Source organism: Camponotus vicinus, unplaced genomic scaffold (genome assembly GCF_025532165.1).
Source record: "Camponotus vicinus isolate PSW18456_S1 unplaced genomic scaffold, iyCamVici1.0 SCAF_10, whole genome shotgun sequence".
In the NCBI taxonomy this organism is placed as follows: Eukaryota; Metazoa; Arthropoda; class Insecta; order Hymenoptera; family Formicidae; genus Camponotus; species Camponotus vicinus.
In genome coordinates, this window is record NW_028141946.1 from 4,000,672 (window position 1) to 4,028,068 (window position 27,397).

At 40.0% G+C, this 27,397-nt stretch overlaps 2 protein-coding genes and 1 pseudogene across 3 annotated transcripts; 1 reads left to right on the forward strand and 2 right to left on the reverse strand.

The window, feature by feature from the left end:
- The first annotated feature begins 108 nt into the window (after positions 1 to 108).
- On the forward strand, positions 109 to 5,548 carry Psa (puromycin-sensitive aminopeptidase). Its single transcript, XM_083079139.1, has 4 exons — positions 109 to 420; positions 772 to 1,016; positions 1,358 to 1,508; positions 1,700 to 5,548. The coding sequence occupies exons 1-4, from the start codon at positions 124 to 126 to the stop codon at positions 3,779 to 3,781; spliced, it is 2,775 nt and encodes a 924-aa protein (XP_082935265.1). The 5' UTR covers positions 109 to 123; the 3' UTR covers positions 3,782 to 5,548.
- Positions 5,549 to 7,184: 1,636 nt separating this feature from the next.
- Emc (Basic helix-loop-helix domain-containing extra-macrochaetae) lies at positions 7,185 to 9,360 on the reverse strand. The gene has a single exon (XM_083079178.1). It carries the CDS (start codon positions 8,860 to 8,862, stop codon positions 8,452 to 8,454), a length of 411 nt encoding a protein of 136 aa, XP_082935304.1. The 5' UTR covers positions 8,863 to 9,360; the 3' UTR covers positions 7,185 to 8,451.
- Positions 9,361 to 9,515: 155 nt separating this feature from the next.
- Positions 9,516 to 25,934, reverse strand: LOC145959967 (uncharacterized; annotated as a pseudogene). The gene is made up of 8 exons (XR_014435235.1): positions 23,896 to 25,934; positions 23,704 to 23,864; positions 23,471 to 23,656; positions 22,406 to 23,439; positions 21,096 to 21,537; positions 20,828 to 21,036; positions 16,433 to 16,656; positions 9,516 to 12,943 (listed from the first exon to the last, which is right to left on the reverse strand). The product of XR_014435235.1 is annotated as an uncharacterized LOC145959967 (transcript).
- Positions 25,935 to 27,397: the final 1,463 nt, after the last annotated feature.

Below are 27,397 nucleotides of genomic sequence, written 5' to 3' on the forward strand. Positions count from 1 at the left end.
TCCCGTCATTTCCTCTCTCCATAAACTATGCAAATCCGAGAATCTTTGGAATCGAAATCTCGAAGACGATCTCGATATCGACGGACATCGAGATATCGTCGACTTCCGTCTGCATCTCTGGCCATGTTCTCGCGCGTCGTTGCACGTGTAAGTGTACGCTGTTGCCTTGTGAGTCAGCAAAAAGAGAAGGGTGTCGGTCCGTTGTTGCGGCTGTTGCGGGCGAGTGTCATCGGAAGGAGCGAAGCGCGTTATAGCACCAGTGTATCCGCGTGTGAGTCAAGCGAGGCAATCATGTCGGGCGACGAGAAGAAGCCGTTTCGCCGTCTGCCGTTGTGCGTGCGTCCCTATCACTACGACATCTCGTTGACGCCGAACCTCGCCACCTTCACCTTCAACGGCACGGAAAGCGTGCACCTCGATGTAAGTTGCCGCTTGTAAATCGTCAGCTGATTCCTGTCAGCTCGACGCGTCGTCTCTCTTGAATAATAGAGAAAAAACTAACCAAGAAACATAACCAAAAACATCCGGTTCTGTTTGAGTAGCGTTTAAGTTTCTGTTTGATAAGCAAACATAAGGCGCGGCCGCCTTATCTATACCTACGTAATTGCTGGCAATTGCGACTTAAATCCCTCGGCAGTTTGCTCGTTAATTTCGAAGCTTGCTTTCTTGTCTATTTGCCAATATTATCTTCTTTTTTCTTTTTTCTTCTTGTCTTGATTTCTCTTACAAAACGATTTCTTTTAACTGATGATTTGTTTTGTTGGATCGCAGGTGGAGCAGGCGACCGATACCATTGTATTGAATTCCTTGGAAATTAATATAAAAAGTGCAACTTTTAATGGAAATGATGGTAAGGCCATTTCTGCTGACAAAATTGAACTGTCCGCATTGGAAGAAACAGCCACGTTGGTGTTTCCTGAAAGTCTACCACTTGGTAAAAGTGGATACCTGAATATAGATTTCATAGGCGACATCAATGATAAAATGAAGGGCTTTTACAGAAGCAAATATACCAGGTAAAAAATAAATCTAACAATGTAGAAAAGATCAGAAAATTATTGCATTCAAATCTCTAATTAAAAAGTCTTTTTAATAATGCATCTTGATTATTTGTAAATTTTATCTCCTGAAAATTATATAATAGATGCATAAATAATAATTTTTGAACCAAGTATTTCACATCTTCGAATGCAAGATGGTAATTGCGTTGTAATATATTCATGTCTTGCAATGTAAAAGTTTTTCCCATATTAAAACAATCTGTCTAAACTTCACAGTTCCATATCAAAAATCTTATGTTGTTTGTGAAATATAATGAGAATCTTTAAATTACAATATAAAATTTTTTTGTTTTCAGAGAGGATGGTACTATTGAACATGCAGCTGTTACCCAGTTTGAGCCAACAGATGCTAGACGTTGCTTTCCATGTTGGGATGAACCAGCGCTCAAAGCCACATTTGACATTACATTAAAAGTGCCAACTGGTCTCACAGCACTTTCTAATATGGTAAGCAGCGTGCAGCATCTGCAATATCATTTGCTTTTTTCTATTCTTTTTTTCTTTTTTTTATATTAATATTATATATTTTTTGATCATTAAAATATTATTTTCATTATATTTTATGTATCACGCTTTGAATAGCATTAGTGTATATATGAGTATATTTATATACATCTTGTTTGTGTTTTTACTTTCAGCCTGTAAAAAGCAAAGTTACAAATGGCGAGTACGATATATTGACTTTCGAAAGAACACCTATCATGTCAACATACTTAGTAGCTGTAGTAGTGGGTGAATTTGATTACATAGAAGATAAGTCTAGTGATGGTGTGTTAGTTCGAGTTTATGTGCCCAAGTCCAAGAAGGAGCAGGGCCAGTTTGCATTAGAAGTAGCCACAAAGGTATTGCCCTATTACAAGACTTATTTTGGGATTGCGTATCCCTTGCCGAAAATCGATCTCATAGCGATTGCCGATTTTTCGTCCGGTGCTATGGAAAATTGGGGACTGGTTACATATCGCGAGACCTGTCTGCTCGTGGATCCGCAAAATACATCGGCAGTGCGCAAGCAATGGATCGCATTAGTTGTAGCACACGAATTGGCACATCAATGGTTCGGTAATCTCGTAACGATGGAATGGTGGACACATTTATGGCTGAATGAAGGCTATGCATCGTTCGTGGAGTTCCTTTGTGTCGCCCATCTATTTCCAGAATATGACATCTGGACGCAATTCGTGACAGATACGCATATTCGAGCGTTAGAGCTGGATGCACTAAAGAATAGTCATCCGATCGAGGTACCGGTCGGTCATCCGTCAGAGATTGATGAGATCTTTGATGACATATCGTATCATAAAGGTGCATCCGTGATTCGTATGCTGCACGCATATATAGGTGATGCTGACTTTAGAAAGGGCATGAAGTTGTATCTGGAGAGACACAGTTATGCTAACGCGGAGACCGAGGATCTTTGGGCCGCGTTGGAAGAAGCCAGTAATAAGGCTGTGCGTAGAGTGATGTCTTCGTGGACTAAAAGACAAGGTTTCCCTGTCGTCAAGGTCGACTATCGTCAAGAGAATGGAAACAGAATCCTGTCATTATCTCAGGAGAGATTTCTGGCTGACGGATCGGTGGACAACGACGCGGACAACACGTGGCTCATACCGATAAGCGTGAGTTCGTCCCAAAATCCGAGCAAAGCAATATTCGACGGCATCCTGGACGCGAAAACGAAAGAATTTGTGATCAAGGATGTTCCCGAGGGTACATGGTTGAAAATCAATCCTGGTACAATTGGCTTCTACCGGACTCGTTATAGTCAATCCGCTTTATCACTTCTGTTACCTGCAATCAAAGATCACACGTTACCTCCTCTGGATAGATTAGGTTTGTTGGATGATCTCTTCGCAATGGTACAAGCCGGTCATGCGTCTACCGTCGAAGTACTCGATCTCATGCAAGCATTTTTACACGAAGATAATTATACTGTGTGGTCTACTATAGTAAATATCTTGAGTAAAATTAATATCCTCATCTCGCACTTAGATTTTGAGGATTCTTTCAAAGCGTTTGGACGTAATCTATTTCGCGATGTAAATAACAGATTAGGCTGGGACCTTCAACCGAATGAAAGTCACTTGAACACTTTACTTAGATCGCTCGTGTTAGGTCGTATGGCGGCTTTAAATGATCACAATACCATTGAAGAAGCGAAAAGAAGATTCGAACTTCACGTGAATGGTATCACGACACTTGCTGCCGATTTGCGCAGTCCGGTTTATCGAGCTGTGCTCTCCGTAGGCGACGCCGATACTTACCAAACTATGATAAAATTGTACAAAGATGCCGATCTTCAAGAAGAGAAGGAACGGATTCTGCGAGCACTCGGTGCGATCAAGGATAAAGTGCTGCTGAGGAAAGTCTTGGATTTTGCTATGAGTGAGGATGTCCGTGCTCAGGATACCGTATTCGCAATCATGTCAGTGGGTCTGTCATATAGAGGACGTCTTATGGCATGGAATTTCTTCAAAGAAAAATGGAAGACCTTACTAGATCGTTATGAAGGCGGTTTTTTGCTCGCGCGATTGGTCAAGTTCACTACAGAAAACTTTGTCACCGAAGAGCAAGCCAAAGACGTAGAGAGTTTCTTCGAGAGTCACCCGACACCGGGCACAGAAAGAACTGTGCAGCAGTGCGTGGAATCCATCAGATTAAACGCCGCGTGGCTCGCCCGAGATAAGGACTCAATCAAAGAATATCTTACGACTAAAGTCTAATATATAAAAGCAGTTTTTATTTTTTCTCTGTTACCTTAATTGAGAATTGACATAATTTGAAACCGCGTATGATGTATTATCGCGCTAGAGCGTCTCAAGTCGATTGATAATCAGTCAGAGATACAGAGTGTCTTTAGTGTATGAATAATACATGAGTAATTCAATGCAAATCATGCACGCTCAATGGAAAACGCAGATTTATTTAATGTTGATTAAATATTTTGCTGAATGAACATTACAGAATGAATGAAAATATTGTTTTGGTGTGGTGTGTACACACACATCTATTATATCTTACTGATGGATTATTTTAACATGATTCAACATTTTACATCGTTCTCATAATATTTAATACTTAATTATTATGGTATCCCTGGTACCATACATTCCATACATTATTTCGAATTTGTCATTGAGAAGGAGAAATTTAAATATTTAGAAACCTCATTTTGGTCACATTACATCACAGAAGAGTTGAAAAATTTGAATATTGTATGTTAAATCTTTTATATTTCAGTGACGTATTCTGCAGTAATATTTTAAAACCGATGTAATTTGTATATTGATGCAATATCAGTTTAAAATACTGATATTCCATTTATTGCTTATTGATAATAATACTATGATCCATTCGCGCGAAAATAAACTGTTATAAACATGAATTCTAGTAATTTGATATTCATAAATGCAAATATTTTTTTCTTTTTTCATAAAAACTATTATTTGCAGAAATAATTTGAACTTGATTGAATCAATTAATGGTTCAACATGAAAAATATACATTTTTAACTTTTAACGAATGTGATTTATATTGTTTTACAGATATAATCTCCAATTCGTATAAAAAACAAGTATTTTAAAATAATTTCAAAATAAGGATTCATAAAAGCTAGTGTTAATCACTGATTATAAAAGGGGAGATATATTGAAAATCCTTAAACAATAGAAATCTAAAAAGAATATAATCTTAAAGAAATGTAGAATTTTGTCTACAACAGATTTTAAAAATTTATTTGATGTTGCAAATACGTTTGAATAATTGTTAGTATTTAAAAAATTTTTTAAACGTATAACAAAGAAGTTTTACATTTTTTAGATATTTATTGGATATATCTCTCGTTTCTTTTTTACACAGTGATGTTTCTTAAACTTTTATATTTAAGATTATAGTACCCTACTATAGTACCCTTGCTCAATCATTAATATTTCAAAATGACGCATTTGAGCACTAGCTTTAAAATCCTTATATAAAATGTATTATGTAGTATATAATTTCAATAATATGTACAAATTGCAGTTTATAATATTGACGATTGTTTATTTGAAGTATTAATGTTGAATGTAGTATATACATGTGTGCCATAATTATTTTAAATATTTTTTAATTAACTCGCTTGTATTCGTAAAGAAAATACATTTACAAATTCATAATTTTGTCATAAATCAAAAAATTGAAAACTATTAATTTAGGTTTTTTTTATTTTCCGAGAGATATAATTTTCTCGAAACTTTTACTTTAAAAATTATTTGTAGCGTTTTTATATGTTTTTTTCTATTGTACTCCACTTGCAGAGAGATACCAAGTTTACATATAACATTATATGCATATAATGTATATATAATTTATATCTAAAAATATAATATACATATTTTTAGATGTAAATCTAATCTCTCGCGAAATTTATAGGATTGTAAAATTATGATTATGATTATATTTCTTATGTAAAATTAGGGGAAATAAAAATAAAAGTGGACTCCTCCATGCAAGATATTGCGACATTTTTCGTGTCGACCGTCATGGGATGCAATCCCTCTGTAGTGATGGTCGCACGTGCCGAGACAAGGAAGAAACAATCCCGGTAGTGAGTCAGCCTCCATTTCCATTATCAGCGAAAGGCGTCAGCAGTCACTACCGAATAGTCCTACTTTTGTATCAAACGAGAGGTTTTGCTACATATCACAAGTTATCATCTGAAATTACATGAAATCGAAACGAGAAATATTGTATATTTTTTGTTGAACATTTCTCATATAAAGTATGGCACGCGATTATTTATTACAGAAAGTTTGATTACATTGTTTTGAGGAACAGCAATTCGTCTACGAATGCCAATTATGTAAAATTGATCTTTATTACTATAAATATTATATAGAGTGATAAAAATATAAACACAAGGGTGAAAATTTGAGCGAATTTTTGGTCACGCATTGAGATTTTTTATTCTTTAGATTTTGCATGTAATATCGATTTCAGTTTTTCGAGATTTTAGTACTTCTTTAATTTATCTAGAATAAATAGGAAAGAAAAATTACGCATCTCTTGAAAGTAACATTTCTGAATGAAGGGTTAATACACTTAAATGTTATTGATGGATGCTCTTAGAGGATTGTTCAAATTCTCTAAGGGGTGATAAATGCATTCATTCGCTATCTCGCTCAAACAGGGGAATGAAAAGCGGGCATAGGAAGGAAAGGGGAAGAGACGAAGAGGAAAAGGGAGAGAGAGAGAGAGACAGAGAACGTCAAGGGACACGGGGTTGGAGTCGGTTCCCGTGGGTATAGCCCGGATCGAGCGTTCCCAGGAACGCGCACGTGACCCGTGCCAGAAGACGATCAATACGAACTTTGCGAACTCCTACACCCTGCCGGAACGACGTATCGCCCTTATAGTACAGTCCGCACACATCCTTCGCCTTCCGAGAGAGACGAGACTGATGGCGACGAACGACCGCCACCCCTCCTCGCACGTGTGCGTAGATTGTTGCGCACACGTGCGCCTCTTTTACCTCCCCACGTCTCCCGCTCTCCCCTGCCAATCTCCTCCTCTTCTTCCGTTCCCGATATCGCTGAATCCTCGCGGATTTATGACCCTAGACGGCGCAGAAAACGCGACAATCGAGATTACGAGAGGGTCTTAATTTAAAAAAAAAAAAAAAAACATTTTCTAAGAAAAATATCTTAATTTTTTTGCTCGTAGAAAATAATAAATTTGTAATTATGTTTATATTGAAAATTGCGATTAATTTATGACTGACGCGTAAGATATGATCACGCATATTTATTTAACTGTTCAAGTTTGACGTAACGTTTTTCCTTTTTAAAATAATAACATGTATGGCGAAAAATCTCTTCATTTATATATTAAACATTAATATTTATAAAAAATATTTCTAAAAGAAATTCGAAAATCTTTTTCTAACGTAGATATCGAGAATGATCATCGATTTTTGACTGCTTTTTATCTTTATATATATAATTTTACATAAAAATAAAGTTTTTGCGGAATTACGAAGTGGATCACCTCCTATTTAGTAGATTTATTTACATGCATAAATGATTGATAGGATATTTCATATGTGGAATATATGTACACGCGCAAAAGAGAGAAACAAATTCGCAAAAATAACTTGTAGACACAGTTTGCATTTATTTTGTGTGCGAGTGCAATTCGCCCGCGCATTAATGTACATTAATGTACTCTTACAGCCTTTCAGTCTTCGCAAATATACACTATTTACGCGAATCGAGGAAGGAAAATTAGCTCTCTCTAAATTATAACATAAAGGGCTATGTATACATAACAACGATATAATAATCCATACAATAATAAAAGGTATCAGAGCGATATATGGTGAGCGTGAAATCTTAACAGGAAACGAAACTCGGGCTTGTTAAAAATCCCTGTAATTTCATGGTGAATTGGAAAATTCAATTTCTCGCACGCTTAAGTCGAGTGTCACGCATAAACGTAAAAGTCACCCTTGCGTAGCAGCATCGAAATCCGAGATCGCCGACTGTAAGACGCACGCTTGTTTCAATTCCACGAGACGATTCCTCGCCTCGCTATTGCTCCAACGAAGCGCATTTTCCAAGAGAGGACCGTGCAAGAAAAGGCGATCGATCGGCAAGCAGTTGGGTGGGGCGCTAAATGTAATGACTCGAATGTAGCAAACCTTATCGGGAAGAAAGAGCTCCCCACGTGATAGCGCGTTCGCGGTAATATTACGATAATCGAAGAAATCGTCGCTTCGCCGGAGTATCCAATCCGGGTACTTTCAAGGATCTCGCAAGGATCTCACAAATCGCGAAATATCTCGCCGAAAATGAATACTGACTGGGAAAACGATCGCGCGCATCATCTTCCACGGTCCATCAATCGGAACTTGGAAAGCGGATAGATACGCGATGTTCGATCTCGCTGCAAGATGACACGCGGTCGAAAAGATTGGAATGATAAGATTCCAGGGAGGGGGAAAAATGAGAAAAAAGGGAGGAGGAATTCGTCCTTACACCGTGAAAGAGATCTCGTGAGGAATGCGCGATGAGTCTATGTACAAGTATATTTACAATTTCCCTTCGCGGGGGAAGGGAAGACCTTAAGAAATCGGGGGTGCGGGGGATCTTTCTCGCTCTCTTCCACTCGGAGACGTCTCTCTTCGGGTGCAGGCGCGCCGTCGAACGGTCTCCTGTTTCTCTCTTCGAGCAGCGGGGGTGGTGATCAACATCAAGTCAAGATGTAAATCAGCGGGCGAGTTTCTTGGTCGAGTTCACGGTGACGTCCATGGTGCCCGAACAACCCTTTCGGAGACGCGAGCGGGATGACTCGTCCGTCAGTCCGCGAGAAGGATGACCTCGATGCGACCTGTATCTTAGTGACTCCGACCGGCAGGTCACCGCTCGGCGACCGTCGCGGTTGCGGACGTTGTCGTCGTTACGACGGATGTCGCAATGGTGGAGGCGGTTGTCGCGGCGGTCGTCATGGTGGTGTTCAGCAGGGACTGCCTCGACGACTGCGTCGTCGTCGTCGTGGTTATCGTCGCGTCTTGATGCGCGTTCGTTTCTTCCAGGGCGGTCTGCAGGTCGCAGATGTACTCGATCACCCTCTGGATCACCTCGAGCTTCGACAGCTTCCGTTTGCGCGGCATGTCCGGCACGAGGGAGCGCAGCTTCGTTAGGTAAGCGGCCACCTCCTCGGCCTCGAGGTCGCGCCTGGTGCCGCCGATCCCCAGGCCATTGTGCAAAACGCCGCGATGATCGGGGGGGACTCTGCCACCCAGCGGGCTCACCACCATCGCCTTCATGATTGGCAACGGCGATTCCAAGCTACGGCCACGGGCAACTCGAGCCGATCAATTTGACGTCCGCTCTTTCCTCTCGGCGCCCTTTCCTCGCGAACACGCTGCGTGGTCGTACGACGATAGCGCGCGCGCACATACACATGCACACACGCACACGCACACACGCGTATGTATTTATCGATCTGTCGACAGAGGCGTAAAAATGTACGGAGAGAACGATGGACGGACGTCTCTCTTGGTCAGGAATTGAACGTGTATCGTGTTCTCGTCTCGCTGATGATCTCTGAGCGCGAAATCTCGCGCACGCACTCACACACACGCGTGTATCACGAGCTCGTCTCACTGACCAGGCGCATCCTCGAGTGGGAGCAACGTGTGTCGCGATGTGTGCGATGACAAAACTGGTACTCCGCGTACGAACGTCGTAGAGAGACTGTCCGACTGATGGACAAAACCGCCGACTCCAACGACGAACACGATCGCTTGACGGATCGAAGCCGACTGGCCTCCGCCCCTCACCTGCGTCTTTTTATAGCCTTGCCCCACCCCGCTCTCCGCGCGTACCCTCGAGACGCTTCCACCATTTGTACGGCGCAATCGCTGCCCGAGTGGAGTAGCAGCGGCTTCGAGTGTCACGCGAGTTTTGTCGGGCCATTCATCCTTTTTTTTTCGATTAATCATTCGACAGCATTTAAAGTTGATATTTAAAAATGCCTAGCTAGATAAAAGTCAATCATTTTTTACGAATGCATAAAAATATGATTTCGATTATAATTTTACAAGTTCAAGCGTTTAATGTTAATCAAAGTCGAAAAAATAAACATCCGATTGATCGAGAAAATAAGACATAATTATAAATTAAAATCAATCTAACAGTCGATAATTAATCCAAAATAATATAAGATTGACGTATCCTCGTTCAACACAAATTGCGAAGAAGCAGGAAAAGGAGGATGCCGTTTCCAATTTTTCGCACGGATTCGAAGCTATCAGTAGTCGGGGGTGTTTGACGACTATGCGACTGGCGGCGTCGGTGGAACACGAAGGGAGTGTAAAAGGGAGGAGGGAAAGGGGAATGCGACCATTGTTGAACGTCCGGCGGCGCCAGCCACTAGCCATCACGGCTACCACTACCATCGAAGAGGCATCACGTCGTCGTCACCACCAACACCGTAACAGGCGGCCGACCACCATCGTCCCATCGGGGCTCTATGTGCATCTGATGTATGTACGGCGACGGTCGTTCGCTTATAACGCTGCGCACCATGATTCCGGCTGCAATTTTCTGCAACGGCGCGAACGTTGCGCGAATAAATCTGCGCGCCCCTGTTTACAAACGCGTCTCGAGATTGCAATTACACGCCGCGAGAAATCATTATTAAATACTAGTCTCTATTTCAGCCCTAAGTATACGTGTAAAGTGCATAAACTTTACGTCGAGACGCGTGTTCACCGCGTTGTACGAAATCCGTTTATTTCATGTTAAAGAAAGAGACAAACAAAAAGTTGAATCATGAAGGAGTATTTAATTGATATGAAGACATATTTTTGTTTATTTATAGCAGCCAGTAGAAAGTTTGAGATATTGTTAATAATTTAAATTAATCATTTAGCGTTTGTATTTTGTCGATTTCTGAAAGTCAGAGTTCTTTGTCTTCAACATTAAATGAATGTATTATCTTTTCCTTACGCAAGTTATATATCTTTCAGGTACATCCGATCAAATAAGGAGTGATAATAAAAATTGATTGTAATTATTTCAAATTAAATTCTCGCATTTCCTTTTTTAGAATAATGTAACTTTCTAAAATAACTGATTATATAGGTAGATTTCTCTATGCAAAAGTTGTTACAGGTTCAATATTTCCGGCGAATATTCTTCTAGAAGTGGTATTTAAATCTCTCGCTACTCCAGATAGAATTTTATTTACAAAATATTTCTTTTTTAATAGTAGGGTTGAAATATTTGTCGCGGTAGCTTCAAGGAATCATACATTTCCGTACACTTTCTTTATCTGGATTATGTCTTGACAAAAATTGTCTCAATCTTGCCTCGAATGTTCTATTGAAAATAATTATACCGCGCTTGAATCACCCATTTGTTTATAAATGGACCTTTATAAAAGATTCTTTCTTGCATGACTGACTTGTTTCGTGACAACTTTCCGAAGAGCTATTTCGTCCGCCTTTATCCGAGCCGCAAAAATTGTCTCGGACGGCTCAATCGCTGCCGGCGAATATGTATATATGTACTCCGTTCGAGGCGATTACATCGTACTTTGTATCTTCCGTCTTGTTCTTGGTTCGCGTGCTCGCACGTACGCGCTTCGTGACTTTGTGCGGAGTCTCGTTACCGGTCGTTGAAGACAAGAACCCGCTCGATGTCCGGCGCTACTACGAGCTTAATAAAAAAGGAGAGGTAGCCGCCGCACGATAAGAGGGAAGAGAGAGAAAGAGTAGCGGCCGGAATAGCGGCGACACGCTTCGTAGAATTTCCAGGCGACGCCGACACACACTCGTCCGAAGAAAAACGCGCGAGCGGCCTACGAAGCAATTGAGGGCAGCGGGGTGGACGCGCGGAATCATTGACAGCTGATTTCGCGAGATTTATGCGTCGCAACCGAGCTCCGCCAAAGCTCCCGAATCGCGAGTCTCATAGATGACACATGGCCGTGAATGATCGAATTCTGAGATTGAACAGAACCTCTAGATAAATAAGATTTAAAATGATAGATAGATGGTTCCCTCAACAATCGTCTTTTAAGAAAAAACATGTTTATTTAAAAACAAAATGTTTACATTAATTTTCTCTTCAATTATGTATCTTTTTATCGCTCTTTGAAATCTTTGAATATATCTATTTTATTTTAAAAATAAGATGCAACTCGTTAAGATAATTAAACTAGTGCTTTTTACGCAGAAATTTACAATCAACAAGAAGAGATTTATCCTTCAGATTTTAATATTTCGATTTCAATCTGCGCTAATCTCTTTTCTAAGTGATAACAGTAATTGGAAATATATCGGTTATCACTGTATGATCTCTAGTTGATTCACACTAATTCGAAGAAAATCTATCAGACGAAGCGTGGTATGTCTTTAATTAAAGGAACATCAGTAAAAAAGCGTCTGATATTTGCACAATATTTTTCAATATGATATTTCGCAGTACTTGATAAGGAAAAGAGGCAAGCGCGCTTGTTACTATCGACGACGTATCAATTTATTATTTGTCCAATATATACGCGCGTGACTCTCTATAATAGGAAAAATACATGCGCGTAACGCTTTTGCAATTATTTTCCGGTCGGTTCGTTAACATACGCAACGTGTTCTTTCCTCGCATCGCCGATAAGGATAAAAAGAGCCGAGTCATACCTCTACTTATTGTCGGCGCGCAAAAAGATGATTGTTCACGGTTGTATTATCGTTATTCAGATCGGCAGCGACGACATGTTTGTCGCGCAATTTCGCGAGTAGTAGTTGACGACGTGTTTCCTTCTTTCTTTCTTTCTCTTTCTCTCTCTCTCTGTCTCTTGGATAAAGAGGAGAAACAATCTCATGGAAAATTACAGGGAATAAAACCGAAGTTGAGACGCCCGTGAGACTCGGCCGGGAAGGCACTTGTGCGGTTACATACCTGAGGCAACCGGATCTCATTGACTCCTTGACCCCCGTGTTTAAGAAATGGAGTTCCCTTGACCCGGGAATAAATAAATTGAGAAGAAACCGCGGCGCATGCTATCGCTATACATACATACACGCATACATACATATGTATAATCTACGCGAGAGAATTTACTGAAACTTCATTGAGATCCCCTCGGTAACCATCCGATGTTCCGGCTTTAACGTCGTATCACCGCCGTGAGACCGCTCAATTAGCGTCGGAATTGTTGCTTCGCCGCTGACGTAGCATCGCGAGGCGATTAGCTCGATCATCCGCATTGTGTGTGCCGGGATTTTTCCTTACACCTCGTTATATTTCGAGTCGATTCAGCTTCTTCAGTTCAACATTTTCACCTGGCTTCGCGCGAAGACATTTCTCAACATTCTCGTATGAGAATAAGAAGCCCCAACGTTACTGGAAAAAGAGAAAATAGGAAATTATGTTCGGATTTTGAATTACGTCTATTTCTTTTTTTTTTTAATAATTTTGCGAGATGCTGTCATAATGTGCACACGCAAATGTTTGTCAAGTGCTAATATAACGAAAGACAATTTTTGGACCATTGGCTAGAAACTTCGAATTACACACAAGCCCATCCTCGAGAGTTCAACTAGCATGAATCACCGAAGAGGAAGTGACTCGACCAAATTGACCGCCCAGGTGTCGATCCGTTCGGCTGTACTCATGTTGCACTTAAACAAATTCCACACTTGTCCACAAGCGTTAAGCAGTTAAGACAAGAATTCTTATCGCCCGCGCGATAAGGCGCGGCTTTAATGTTATCAGTGTATTCTTGGTTCAGATGTACCGAAAGGGTCTATTGAGATAACTTAGTCTCGATAGCCTGAGCTTGATTATCGACGTTCGGCATCGTCTTCTTGAGTCACTTCCACGTATCTGATAAGCGAGCTTATCACCGACAAGAGTCAATCTCGTGAGAAACTAAAATGCGCGTTGAATTTATTCTCTATCGTGTTATGATAAATTCAATACACTTATTCGAATAAATAAATGTACTTTAATTATACAATTCCAATGTATAGAAATGGAGAGAATCTCTTTTATATACATCTGAAAAATTCTTGATTCTTTATCAAATAATTTTATAAAAGCCTATCAAAGATCTCCGTGAAACCTGCATTTTATATCTTAAACCTCGATCCTGGTGGTTCAAGTTTCAATCTTAAACTCTCTAGACAGTGATTCCTTACTGTCTCTATTCTTTTCTACAGATGAGAGATTAATACAGATCCATCAAACCGAAAAATAAAATAATACATCAAACATAGAATCTTATCCATAAGATAAAAGTGGCGAAAGAATGACTTGTAATCGATTAAATAACTTGAAAAATACTGGTATATCTATTGACTATCTTCGCGAGAGAAATAACGTTTCCAGGTCATCCGAATTATCATTTACGCGATGATCGCTTTATATCGCTAATCGCTAATCGAATGCTCGGCAGGCTGCGGTAGCCGAGAGTTTTGTCGCGAGCGCAATTTGTCGTGGGAAGACGCGGAAGGGGAGGGAAAAAGCGACGGGGGTACCTATAATTAGCGCCTCGCCCTGCCTCGCCCCTCTCGAAATCGGGCGAGATATCGCGCGACCGGATTGGAAACCGCGGCGCGCATCTCCTCGCCTCGCACAGCTGCCGCACACGCAAGCAAGTCGGGAATGTATCCGAAGTGAGCGCCCGTAATCGTGCGCTTCCTGCTGCGTCGTATCCGTTCGTGAGATAGGGAGCGCGGCTCTGCATAGGTGGTGGTGGACGCTCGCTCACCTCTCTCTCTTCGTACACTCTCGCGAATAAATTTGCGGAGCGCCGCCGTGCGTGAGATGCGTGGAAAATCGCGAGGGAAGCCGGGGCGCCCCGCGCGCGGCCCGACAGAGTTTAACCCTTCAGAATGCGCAACGCGGCTCGATTTAACCCGGCTGCGCTTTTACATACTAATTCGCGCGAATGAATGGAGGAGATATCGGTTCGAGACACGTTGCGAATGATAAATGACAACGTTTCTTTTCAGTCGCGATCCTTCGAGCTTTCCTCTCGACTTCGACCGATTTATTATATTACAGTTCGCGTATATCGATTTACGTACAATAAATATCATTTTAGTGCAACTGTACGTAAACACGTCACTCGCCGTGTGATCAAAACATGATTAATCGATAAATCAGTCGAAATAAGGCTCAAGTAAGATTAGATAAGTACAAGGCAATTTTTTAAATTATGATGCAAGCGACTTTGTTGAAATAAAGGGAATAGTACTTAAACGGTGTACGGATTAAGAGGCGATATGATAACGCTAGTCTCAAGGTTTTTTTTTAAGTACATGTTACGAGATACGTTTCCTGTAATAAAAATTTAATATTCTGTGCACGTACACAGAAATGATAACGCGTATCAAGTCTAACGATGAGGCAGTTTAATTTTCAAAAAAATTTTCGAAAAAAGAATATCATTTTTCTAAATCTCTCTTCAAGAAGAACCCAATCTCTCTCGTATTTGCTATCGTCATCGTTCGTTTTCCATCAAGAAGCCAAGGACAGGGAGCAAGATTATTTATCGCGGTCGCCTCGAATCGGTGACGAGGTTCGGTTAGATGTACTCGTTCTCCTTCGCCGCGGATTTTTGCAATTTCGCCCAACTGGAAGAGGAACTCTAAGTGGAAGGAAGACATGGGAGTGCCCCGTCGAAAATTATTCCGTGGAGTGTATCTTGGCATCCGATGATTGTGCGCCAGCGGCTAGAGTCGGTCGGTCTCTCTCTCGGAGTGCACGTGCGCCTTGCACGTGTTAGCTGTGGGGCGACTCTCCCGATCCCCGGCTGCCTACAAGACTGTAACATCGTATCAGGAAGAGGCAGGGTGAGCGGCGGGACGGGAAGAGGGAGGGAAGGGAAGGAGAGGTTGGCTATATAACTATACCCTCGCGCTCTTTTGCCTCGTCTCGCATACTCTTTCCCTCGTTTTAACGCACGTCTCTCGTTGCTCCTTCCTTCTCGTTATCTATTCGCCTTCCTCCGCGTACAGTCTCTGTTCATGGAATGGAGTACTATGGCGCTAATTGCGAGTACCACGTCGGATAAAACGCGTTCTACGAAGGGGAGAAAATAACCCTCCACTAGAGGATTGGATTCGTGAAGAGAGCGGTAATGAAAGTATGAAAATTGAGGCGGTCGAGTGGATTAGTCATTATTTTTTTCGAGAGAAACTCATTTTTTGTACACTTTCGACTCTTGTTAATAGTGAAGAAATGACGAAAAAGTATATATTTTATGTATTATTCATATGTATTATATCTACTTTTTTAAAAAGAGCCTGGAGAAAGAGGATACAATTCAAGATAAATTATAAATTATATATAATTTATAATTTATCTTGAATTGTATCCTCTTTCTCGTTTTAATATATATTTTTAATAGTTCTATATAGTAACTTTATATATGTGTATACACATATATAAAGTTACTGGATAGAACTATTAAAAATATATATTAAAAAAATATTATGTATACAAAAAATATGAGCGAGCAGACAAGATTGCATAACATCTATATGCTATGAGAGCACGAAAATTGAAAACACGTTAAAGAATTGTTAAAGTACCGCGTGAATAGTTTGTTCAATAAGCATTGTGCGTGCAAATATTGGCGTTCTACTTGACAACTACATGATCCATCTGAAACGCATATCGATTTAGAAACTGACGGAACTGTCACGAGATACAGTGTGAGCCTCGTGTGAGCGTTTGCTCTGTCTGGATGGGACCGGCGATAAAATTGCAAATGGCAAAGCGGAACGCGAGCCGCAGAGACAGAAATCACGGGGTCGGAGAAGCGCGCGGGTCTACCATATTTGCGCAGCTGTTCAAACGGTTCGCGTACCGCGAAAATATTACCTCGTCATCCGTTTTTAAAATACCACGAGAGCCACGAGAGTCCACGAGCGAACAGGCGGCGAGTCATTAACGGGACGAGAAACATCTTGACCTGTTTCCCGAGGTGCGCCCTGTCGTTTGTCGTCGTCGTGCGATCTGGAACACTCGTCGCTCGGTACCAAGATCGGTGTTAGCCGCTTATTTCGCAACTTTCACAGGAAACGGTCGTCTAGAATTCCACGTACCTATAAGCCATGTAGAGATGAACAAATTTTCAAGTGTCGCAAGATACACGCAAGCATGATTTAATTATTTTTCAAGTATTCTCAGCGATTGCGCAACAATTTACAGTCGGAGAAGTAAATAACTTTAAGTATAATTACTCACTTTAGCTCATGTAATTCTTCGAATGTGTGTATTAATATTAATGTCAAGAGTAGATATGATAACGAAAGGTTCACGTGTCAATGTGATAAATATCGATCAGGTGATTTAACGATGTTTTAAATTTAAATACTAATTTTTATTTTAATTTATTTTAAATTTTAAACATTATTAGTAAATATATATTCTATCTATATAATAATCCGATGTTTTCGAGCATTTTAGATTCTTCAGAATCATCAGTGTCGTTGCCACAGGTACGAAATGTATTTCACATGGTATTTCTTTGATAGATGTCTCGAATACCGCAGCACGTTGTCATGGAAACTCGGTTACTTTGTCGATCATTTCATCTGCGCCCTTGCGATGCACAATGTGGTATTAACCGAAATACGGGGAAAGGATAGGGAGGGATTTCGGCGAGCACCGTAAAACTAGCAACTGCAGAGCCGTGTCTTAGAATCGTTTCTCGAAATACCGTAGGAACGAGGCACCTGGTTCGAATACAGATTGTTCGACTTCTACCTGGACTTTGGAAAATTTTTTCACCTACTCTTCACCTTTTCTCAAAATTTTGAAAAAGAGGAAAATTGTATAGCCACGTCTCCGGCTATTTGAAAAAATACGATACAAAAAGTGCCATTTATGCGGGTGGCAGGGCTCTTGAGAAAAACTGAACGTGACCATTGTTTCATCATAAAACAGCGTGATAGCCGCGAGGAGCGAATAATGATTACGGTACCCTCATCGATTACGGTGGCCCTCGGTAACCCCTGTCGTCATAATTCTCAACAACGAGCCGCGGCGGCTCGTGTTCTAAAACTAGGCGAGTCGTGAAAAAGTCCAGAAATGCGCCAGCCACCCAAGAAAGTTATTCGACACCGCTCTCCGTCTGACACGTAACAGCGTCAAGTATAAAAGTCTCTCTGTCCTCCCTGATTTTTTTTCTCTCGCTTTTCTCTGTGAGGTCCGCATTTATCAATCCCTCTAATCATGCCAGACACGAAACAAGATTGGTGGCGGCGCGCACAATTGTTTATACATCATTCTGCTCAAAAAAAGTCTTATCGTGAAATACGTTCTTCCTAATTAAAATCAGAGTTCGCGCGATAAATATTCTATAAATTTTCTATTCTTATCTTAATAAGTTTTAACATTAACAATTCTCATCTTCCTCTTTTTTGCGTTGTTTCGAAAGAATCAATTTCCAAAGATATTGAAATATCGTGGAATAATCTTTACGAAGTGAAACAGGAATACATAAAAACGGACGCGCGAGAGAAGAAAGAAGGCGATGATGAGGGGGAAGGAGGGAGAGGAAACGGACGGTCTCGCAGCGAGAGAAACGAACAGGAGGATCGCGGAGAAGAGCAACGGGAGAAAGATGAAGAAAAAGAGAAAGAGCGAGAGGACAGGTAAGAGGCGTGCAAAGGTGACCGAAGCTAGCTGGCCTGGTCGGTTTGGCCCCGTGGGAACGCGTTGGTGGCCAGCTGCACTGATTGCCGTGAGAGGACGTGACGTAGCGTCGTCGAGGCGCACGCACGCACATACGCACTCACACACACACACATACATACACGCGCACAAAGTCGAACGTGCGTCCGCACTTGCGCTTGCGTGCCGTAATTGGCGATGGTAGTGGTGAACGACGAAGTCGCAGTGGGGCCCTTAGGGGGTTGAGTATACGTCGGGAGAGGAACGGAGGGACCCAGCCCGACCGACTGACAGGAGGGAAGGGGGGGCCCTGCATTCCAGAGAGGCGCCGGCCAGTCTACGGCACACCTGCGCGTTCGGTTGAATCACGGCGCCTCCGACATAACCCAATCTCGTCGTCCTTCTCCGATTCGTTGCGTCCCAAGCCAGCTCGCTCGTCGCCGTCGTCCGTCCTCGTCGCGTCCGCGACCACTTGCGCGACCGCCTCTGTCGTTCTCTTTCTACCTTCCTCTCTTTCCCTCTCGAAGGCATCGGTCTCCGTCTTGGTTACCGAAGCGATCTCTGCCTCTTTTCAACACACCGATCTTCTCTCTCTTTTTCTCTAGAGAGAATAAGAGTGCGACCGCGTGGCGCGAAGTGCGTGCGTCTCCGTTCCGTGCGTGACGACCTGACGATGCGGTGTCCCTGTCGTTCTCTTCTTCTCTCTTTCTCTCTGCCTTTCGAGCGTTCGCCATTATTGCCCGTTCCATTTTAAGCGGAGATCTCCCTCCCTTCTCCCCGCTCCTTCGACTTTATATACGCGGATTTTCTTTTGATTTCTGATCCTCCTTTATCTCGCGCATACGTGATTCTTGGATTCCGCTCCTTCGCTTCTCGTGGGAGGCTCGAGATCCGCGGTATCGCGAGATATCGGGTAGGATGGAAGGGAAGGAGACGCGATGCGGCGAGAGAGAGAGAAAGAGAGGGTGAGGGTGATAGACTTCGGGGAGAGCAGCACCGATCTTACGTACAATCGGAGGCGTGCAGGTGTCCGTCGCCGTCCAACGCGTCTGTCAGTGCCGCAATCTAAGACAGCCACCGCAGCAATGGCTATGAGCTGACACCTGTTTCCTGCCGAGATTTCGATGTATATGTATTTGATGACGCGCATGTTATTGTCTCGCACTTCGCTTCTAACTCGAGACATGCCAAAGTCCGCGATCGAAAAAGTTAAAATTAAATCGAGCTGAAAAAGTCAATTACACAGATGTTACATCAACTCAATTTGAATGCTATTTGAATTGAATTGATTCTTGTCGATGCTATTTTTTTCCTTATCTCAACTGCATATTGATGTATTATTAAATAAAAAAAAAAACTATTAAATTTAAATAAAATGAATGTAAGAATTTTTAGAATTTCATAAGCTACTATAGATATATAAGACTATACCTAAGATAATAAATCTTTGTGAAAATATATTGAGTAGAATTTGTTAGCAACAGTAAACTTTTTAAAAAGTAAAAATTTTTAAATTCAAAATTAGTTTTTATGAAGAATTATAATTAATGACTAATTGTATTTGTACTTGAATAGAGAAGATTAGTTATTCCTAATATAATTATCAGATTTCAACCATTCATAACTTGGAAACGGTGGTAAGTCTACATTCGTTTTTTTTCTGATCATTATTTTTCGAATACCCTAGAGTAAGGATCTGCTATCGCAGATCTCACAAAGTCTACTCCTCAATGGCATACTATTCGAACAAGGCAGAACTAAAGGAAGGGGGGAAATGTAAGATGAGAATTGGACGATTTACGCGAGGAATACAGGCGGCTACGATGCCGGATGGACGCGAGGGACCTGAGGCTCATTCAGTGACGTGGGAACGTGTGCAGATACCATTCATAAGTCGACCATATGATGTGTGGAATGGCACAAACGCCCGTATGTGAGCCCGTAAGTGCGCACATGGTCGAATCTTGTACAAGGCTCCTGCCATGCTTTTTATATTGTATATCGTTATCGAAGCGGCACGAGGCTCCTATCGAGAGGTATTAATTATTTACAGCTGTCTCGTTTAGTACACCCTTTGTCGAAAGTATATTTCTTACACCAGAGGAAATATAGTATAAATCTACATATCAGTCTCTTGCATCAGTTTAAACTAAACGAAATTTAATGAATATTAATTGAATATATAATGATGAATTGATATAAAAAAATATAATTAGAAAATATAATTAAAAATTATAATTATATATATATCTATCTGTGTCGGGGAGAGAAAAAAGATCTTTTTCGATTTACTTGATTAAACATCTACTCTACAATATCGTAAAAATATGTTGGTTTTTTTATATAATTATATACTAAATAAAATTATTAATTATATAATTATAAAATAGCCCGCGTTTGCATTTTCTTTTGATTTTTTCCTTCGTAAGATGTAATTCACGTACATATCGTTCACGCTTGAGCTGACTTTATAACCATCACTGACACAAACTAAGAGAATTTCCAAGAGAACCCGCGGTCTTTCCTTCACAGCTTTACAATGAGCGTTGTGGGAGAGAGACAGAGAGAGATTCGTGGGAGCCTGTTTTCCGTTCTTACCTCATTCCATCAAGTACGTTGTTCCAACTCGTCGTTGTTTTGTTGTCGGACAGCCTTCGGAGAGGCTCGAATTTCTGCCAAGATCGGAGCGCCTTGAGTGATACGTCCTTGGGCCGTTTTTAAAAAAAGAACTCTCTTGAAAAATGTGAAATTTGCAGAAGAATAAATATACGCTATCTCTCTCAACGTCCTTATCCGCATGATACATTCTAGAAAAAAAATCATTTCAATCTTTAAGAAAAAAATATTCTACATATTAAATACATACATATATTATATTCTTATAACATAATATTTAGAAGGTATTACGACGTTCTTTTCAAGAGGCTTTAACGGAAAGATAACAATAAGCTGTATACGCTGATAGCCTCGAAATCATCAGACAGTTAGTCCACGTGACCGGATTTTCGTCGTATCAATGCGACGAGTTCCCGATTCAGAGTGCTGGCGTACCTGCGGCGCACACCTGTACGAGTGAGACCAGGTTTATCGCCGTGGCGGTCTAGGTAGCCACCTGTGCGCAGGAAGAGATGGTCGCACAGGTGTCTTTTAAAGCGTTTCATTAATTACAAATGGGCAACCCGACGTGAATTCTCCATGGTAGCTTCAGCTGTCGTCATATTTCGCGCACTACACCTGGACAAATCCGCAAGTTTCTTTTTTTTCTTTTAATTTGGCCTCGAACCCCAAAAGTAGGTACTTCTTTGAACCTGCGAGAAAGAGAGAGACAAAATCGTGTGCGGAAGTAGGATCGTATAGCATGATCGTATAACGCTAACGAGCATGTTTACTCTTGGCCGCCACGTGAAAAAAAAGAATGCACAGTCGTAGATGATGCAATCACGTTGCAAATACGCTGGCGCAATAAATTCCAGTCATGTCGGCCGGGGATCAAGGCGACGAAATGTATGAGTCTTATATAAACGAAACCTAGTATATCGAATGAAAAGCGAGTTTTGTCAAGTGTTCCCTACAATAGTCATAGGTCACGAATAATTTTTCTATTTTCTACCTGTCTATTGATATTTCTGAAAACCAAACCGTTATTCCTATTGTATCTCTCGTGAAATAGTCGATTTTTTCGTTTGGCTTAGCATGACAAAAGGAGTTTTTCGTCTTTAATTATCGCTATTTCGACTCGACCGATTTTCGTGCGATAGATATTAGCAAACAATGCTTTGTGACGAGTCTTCCTTTTTTTTTAAGACATAATTTTGCAAGAGACCGATTGAAATATACGATTAGCTATAAAAATGACATTAAATCACATTTTTTAACGAACATTGAGACACAATTCTTTGACAAGAAGCATAATATTATTTTATAAGAAATAATATTGTATTAATATCAAAGCATTTTTGTATACACAAGTTTAATATACTTTATAATATAATTTATCTTTATATTAAGATTATTTAATTTTGAAATGAGCTAGAACAATTTTTCAGATTAAAATTGAAAATTGTTTGAATTTTTCAAGAATTCGACTCGAAATCGTCACATATGCGATGATCTTCTTTCTGAAAGGGAGAAATAATTTGAATAAAACGAGCAAAAAAAATGGAAAAAAATACGAACATTTGGCGAAAAGTATTCCACGAGCACGGTGCGCGATGCATGTGTACCCGGCTGGTATTTGTGAGATTAATCCGACGCATTCGAAGCTCGAAGCGAGTGTGTTCCGAGAGCGTCGATGCCCGGGCACTTCTTCGCATTCCTTTTCTTCGCCTCACGCATAGGTCGCCGACGAGTCCTGCGCGAGACCCGGGTGAGCCTCGTCGTCCCTCCCACACGACGACCACCCAACAGACGATCTCGAGTCTCTCTCTCCTGTTAGAAATTCCTTTCCGATTTATCGTGCGTCACGATGGAACCGCACGTCTATTTATCCAGTCGGATTATACGATCTTGTCGAGGACCCCAACCAAGCCTAGATATTGTATATACTACTACTACTGCTGTCTAGTCTGGCTTGCTACCAACTAGTAGCGAATCATTCCGCTACTTGCCTTTAAATGATTCGATGGAGATTAAGAATTTGAAGTATCGTTATTATTAATAGAATGGCAACCTTAAATATTGATCGATTCAGAAGGCTATTTTATTTTTTTTATTAAATTTCTTAAAGAAATTGAACTTATGCTTGGAGGATTTAATTGGAGGACTAATAAATTTATATAATTAGAAAAGATAAAACGGAAAAGACATGACGCTTCTACGGTCTATTTATCTCATTTCCGAGATTACATAAGATTAATTTTACGGATTCTGAAAATTAAGGAAATCGCAAAAATTGAAAAAGCGTAGCAGACACATACTAATGAAACAAAAACTGGAATATCGCGACAAGCGTTAGAGATCGGCGAAAAACCGCGATGGGAATATGTACGCACATTCAAGCAACAAAAACGTACCGCGGCTGACAGCGGGGGAGAAGGGGGGAACGGAGGCAATCAAAAGAATGAGAGGTGGAGAGTTGGATAGCCGTGTATAATAAAAGGAGAGAAAAAGAGGGAGAGGGAGTGGGATTCTCGAGATGAGAACGAGAAGAAGGAAGCGAAGGAGAACAAGAAGCCGGCTGAGAGATACAGGTAGATACATACGTATATACATACATGCAGAGATTCAGGCGAGCACAAGCACGCACAAGAAGAGAGACAGAAAAAAAGAGAGAGAAAGAGAGAGAAAGAGAGAGAGAGAGAGAGAGACGAAAAGGTAGGTGCCGGCCGATACCGCGCCTTTCTTCCCCTTGCCACCTTGTTCGCCGTGGCCGACCAAACGACGGGGGGTAACGGAGGGGTCCATAGTGTGCGCGATCTCGGCGGGGTCCTCATGGCAGCGGCCGCGGCGGCAACGACGACGACGACGACGACGACGACGATGGCGACGGTGGGTATTGCGGGAGGAGAAAGGGAGACAGCCACGGCATCGGGAGGGGACCAGGGGGGGACCTGGCGACAGACTGGCGGGCGCGCACCTGCACCGGCTTGGACCGACGAGAGAGCCGACAGTCAGGGGCGCACCTACCGAGCGCAGACTCCGCGTTCCTCGAGACGACGACTCTTGGCCGAGCGAAGATACAAATCACGCCGCCGTCGCCGCCGCCGGAGCCGGTGCATTCTTCGTTCGCGCACTTATCTCTCCCGCACTGGCGCACCGGCCCGTTCCACTTTCAGAGATCTCGCCCGTCTTATTTTCCGCTTTCTTTTTATCTCGCGTTCCTCCTCTGCTCTTCTCCTCTTCTGTCGCTTTCTTCATGCGAAACGCTGCTTTCTTTCGGAGCACTTTGTCAAGGTATAATCTCGTGCATTAGCGTAAACTGTTCGAAAAGATCTGGTATTAGGTGAGGCGATATGAGAGATGGTAGATTGTCTCGTTCGAGTTTCGTCTCTCATTTTCTAATATCTTTTCTATATTTGTCATCTTTAAGAGAAGATTATGTCGATTATAATATTGAAATATTACAGAATTTTACAAGTAAAAATATGTGATGGAATAAAAAAATTAATAATATACTTGAAGATACAATATTGTGATCTCATTTTCATTTATTTTTTCAACTTTAATTAATAATAAAATTAATCTTGCAACAAATAATGTAATTATTAATTCTTTATAAGTTAAAAAAAAGAAATTTTGATTCTGAGACTTTTAAAATCTCTCTCTCTCTCTTTTGTATTTTTTGTTACAGATTATTCAAAAAAATCTCTGAATGTTTTATGATTTGTGTATAATAAAAAATGATTATTATTATACCTGTTAAAAATTAATTTCCATAAAAACTGAAACGTCTACGAAATCTCCCATTACGTATTATTTATTATGTAGGAGTGACTAATTTTAGGAAATATTGGACAGAATTTTAATGAAAGTAGCTATTCGACGACACGGTTTATAATTTATGTCGTTATGAATTCTGCATTGAGCGACACTGCTATTTTGAAATACATTCGCGTTCAGGCGAGTAGAAAGTTTCGATGCTCGTCTCTAAGTATCCGAGCTTAGACACTGTGCAATTAGTCGTAATGTTTATTAATTATCCGACATACATGACAGGACGGTGTAATTAGGTTGGCAGTACTTTTTTATAGTATATAATATAATTCCGATGTAAAAGTAGTCTTGTCTCTTACAAAATGTATGTTAACATGGATTGGCAAGAACTATATGCTAAAAGATAAATGAAAGACTTCGATATTTTTTGTAGGTGTGATTAAAATTCTAACACTGCTGTTACGAAGCTTTTATCGTCTAGTTTTTCATACATAGTTATATTCGAGTTCATTTTGCTTTTTAATTTAAATTTTTTATTTTTTTATAAAGCAAGTATTATTTTATTTTATAATTTTTACTCTTATTTTCTGATGTAAAATAAAAATTATAAAACTTAAATAATGTTAACTATGTAAAATTTAAAATAGCTGTTGAATAATAAAATTTCATTTAATCAAATTTAGAAATTAAATTTAAGTGCGGTCTTATCTTTGAGGAACAATAAAACCATTTGTGATATAAAAAGCAAGTGTAAATGTGTGTGTGTGTGTGTGTGTGTTATGACTTACGGTATTATGGTTTCAAGATTTTAATAGCAAGATAAGAACGCCCAAAAATACGAGACGTAAATAAAATAAGTGTAAAGTAAAGAAAGAGCATGTATGTTAAATGCAGTACTTGTCGTAATTAAAAACACAATTTAAATACGCTAATCATTCAAATACACTAATGCGATAATGTTACTCGCGTATATGCTACTTGTGGCTGGATTCATATATCAATGGAAATTTTTAAAGATAGGCATTACATATCGGCTTACGATAAGTACGTACGTTAATCCTCACGATTGTAGACTTGCTTGATTATTTTTTGCTACACCATATTATGGCATACATGTTTATACAAAATGTTCGTGAAAATTCAAGCCAATTATTGCGCTCTTAGAAGTAAATATGAATAAGCTTTCGACACATTTTTTTCACATAAATGTATCTTGTATCAATTTTGTATCGTTAGAGATTAAAAAAAATCTAAGATAATGAATAATTTTTTTGTATATTCTGCAATAAAGTATTAATATTGTATTAATATTAGACTATTATTTTTATATCACCTGAATATTTTTATCGGTAATACATTTCTGATCGCACACAGAAAAAAAATAAGTTTCAAATCAAAACTTATATACTTAAACTAATTTCATTGTTTCGTACAACAATTTCGTAACAATTTATAATCTTCTTAGAAGAATTTAATAATTTTAAATTTCAACAATATTATAGTCTTATTTTAATACTGTAATTGTTACCTGAAGAATATATAATTAGTTATTTCTACTTTAAGAAAATTATAATCTTTAATTTAAAAATGTTATTTTCTATCTAACATTGTTTCTTTTCCATTCAAGAAAATTAAATCTTAAATCATAAGAATATATTTTTCTTGATTGAACTATATAAAATGACTTCATTCAAGTAAGCAATTATTCAAGCAATTATATCTTTCTTTAATTAACGCACCATGATCTCATTTCAAGATTTTCATGTTAAAACTAAATATATTTTCAAAACAAGAAAATATGTCCTTATTAAAATAATGTCCTTTTTTTCTGTGCAGAATCGTAGCAAAGTTACGAAAAATGAATATAAATTTTTTTTTCTTTCCAAGAGAGATATCTCCCTTTCTAAACTCCGTCAATCGGAGAAGAGACCCAGACTCTCGATGGAGCAATAAAGCGGCCACCTTCGACGCGGAAGGTCGCTCATGAATATGGATCGCGAAAGTAATCGCGAAATGAACGATGGAACGAGCCGTAATAAGTCGCCGCGCGCGATTATGACGTAAGTCCGATTTATCCCGGGCGCATATAATGATCTGGGAACACAGAGTGTGTGCGACGAATACCTTCACTCTCTTTCCCACTTTTGTCCGCCTATTGTCCGTTTATTGCGGCGAAGTCGCTCGTTCTTTACGTCCTCTCGCGATGCACGTTTGCCCTTTTCGCGCGGCGAAATATTTGCGAGATCTGCGCGCGTGTCACTGACGACCGTGATTTTAACACGAGGTCATTATGCAAATCGTGAGGCCCTTCCGGTTTATTGCGTTCGTTTAAATATCGGATTTTATATTCACGCTCACGCGGTAGCGCCGTCACCGATTAACCACGCGACTTTATCCTCTGTATTTATCGCGCCGGACAAGATCATAGATATGAAACAAATTAATCCGTATTGCAACTGTATCTGAAATTATTGTGTCTCATAATTGATGTAATTTTATAATTATATTTCATATTTTTTTGCAAATGGAAAGTGGATGTATTGTAGAATTTAAATTTATTTCGATTTGCAAACACTTGAAGTGAATGTTTTAATTTAAATAAAATAAAAAGCCAAATTAAAGTATAATGTTGCAATTAATTTTAGAATTAAAGCTACATTTGATAAAATTTTACTAATTCTCTCTAAAATTGTATATAATTTAAGTTTGAGATTCATCCAATGCAGTAAAGGATTAAATATAAATTTTAGAGAGTGGATATTTTAAATTAGCGTCAGAAAGTAGGATTTTTCTCAC

Excerpts from the sequence above, each read along its gene's own strand:
- Psa (XM_083079139.1), top strand. The coding sequence starts at position 124 with ATGTTCTCGCGCGTCGTTGCACGTGTAAGTGTACGCTGTTGCCTTGTG. Across the intron at positions 421-771 it reads CGGAAAGCGTGCACCTCGAT|GTGGAGCAGGCGACCGATAC; the intron begins GTAAGTTGCCGC and ends GTTGGATCGCAG. Across the intron at positions 1,509-1,699 it reads TCACAGCACTTTCTAATATG|CCTGTAAAAAGCAAAGTTAC; the intron begins GTAAGCAGCGTG and ends TTTTACTTTCAG.
- Emc (XM_083079178.1), bottom strand. The coding sequence starts at position 8,862 with ATGAAGGCGATGGTGGTGAGCCCGCTGGGTGGCAGAGTCCCCCCCGAT.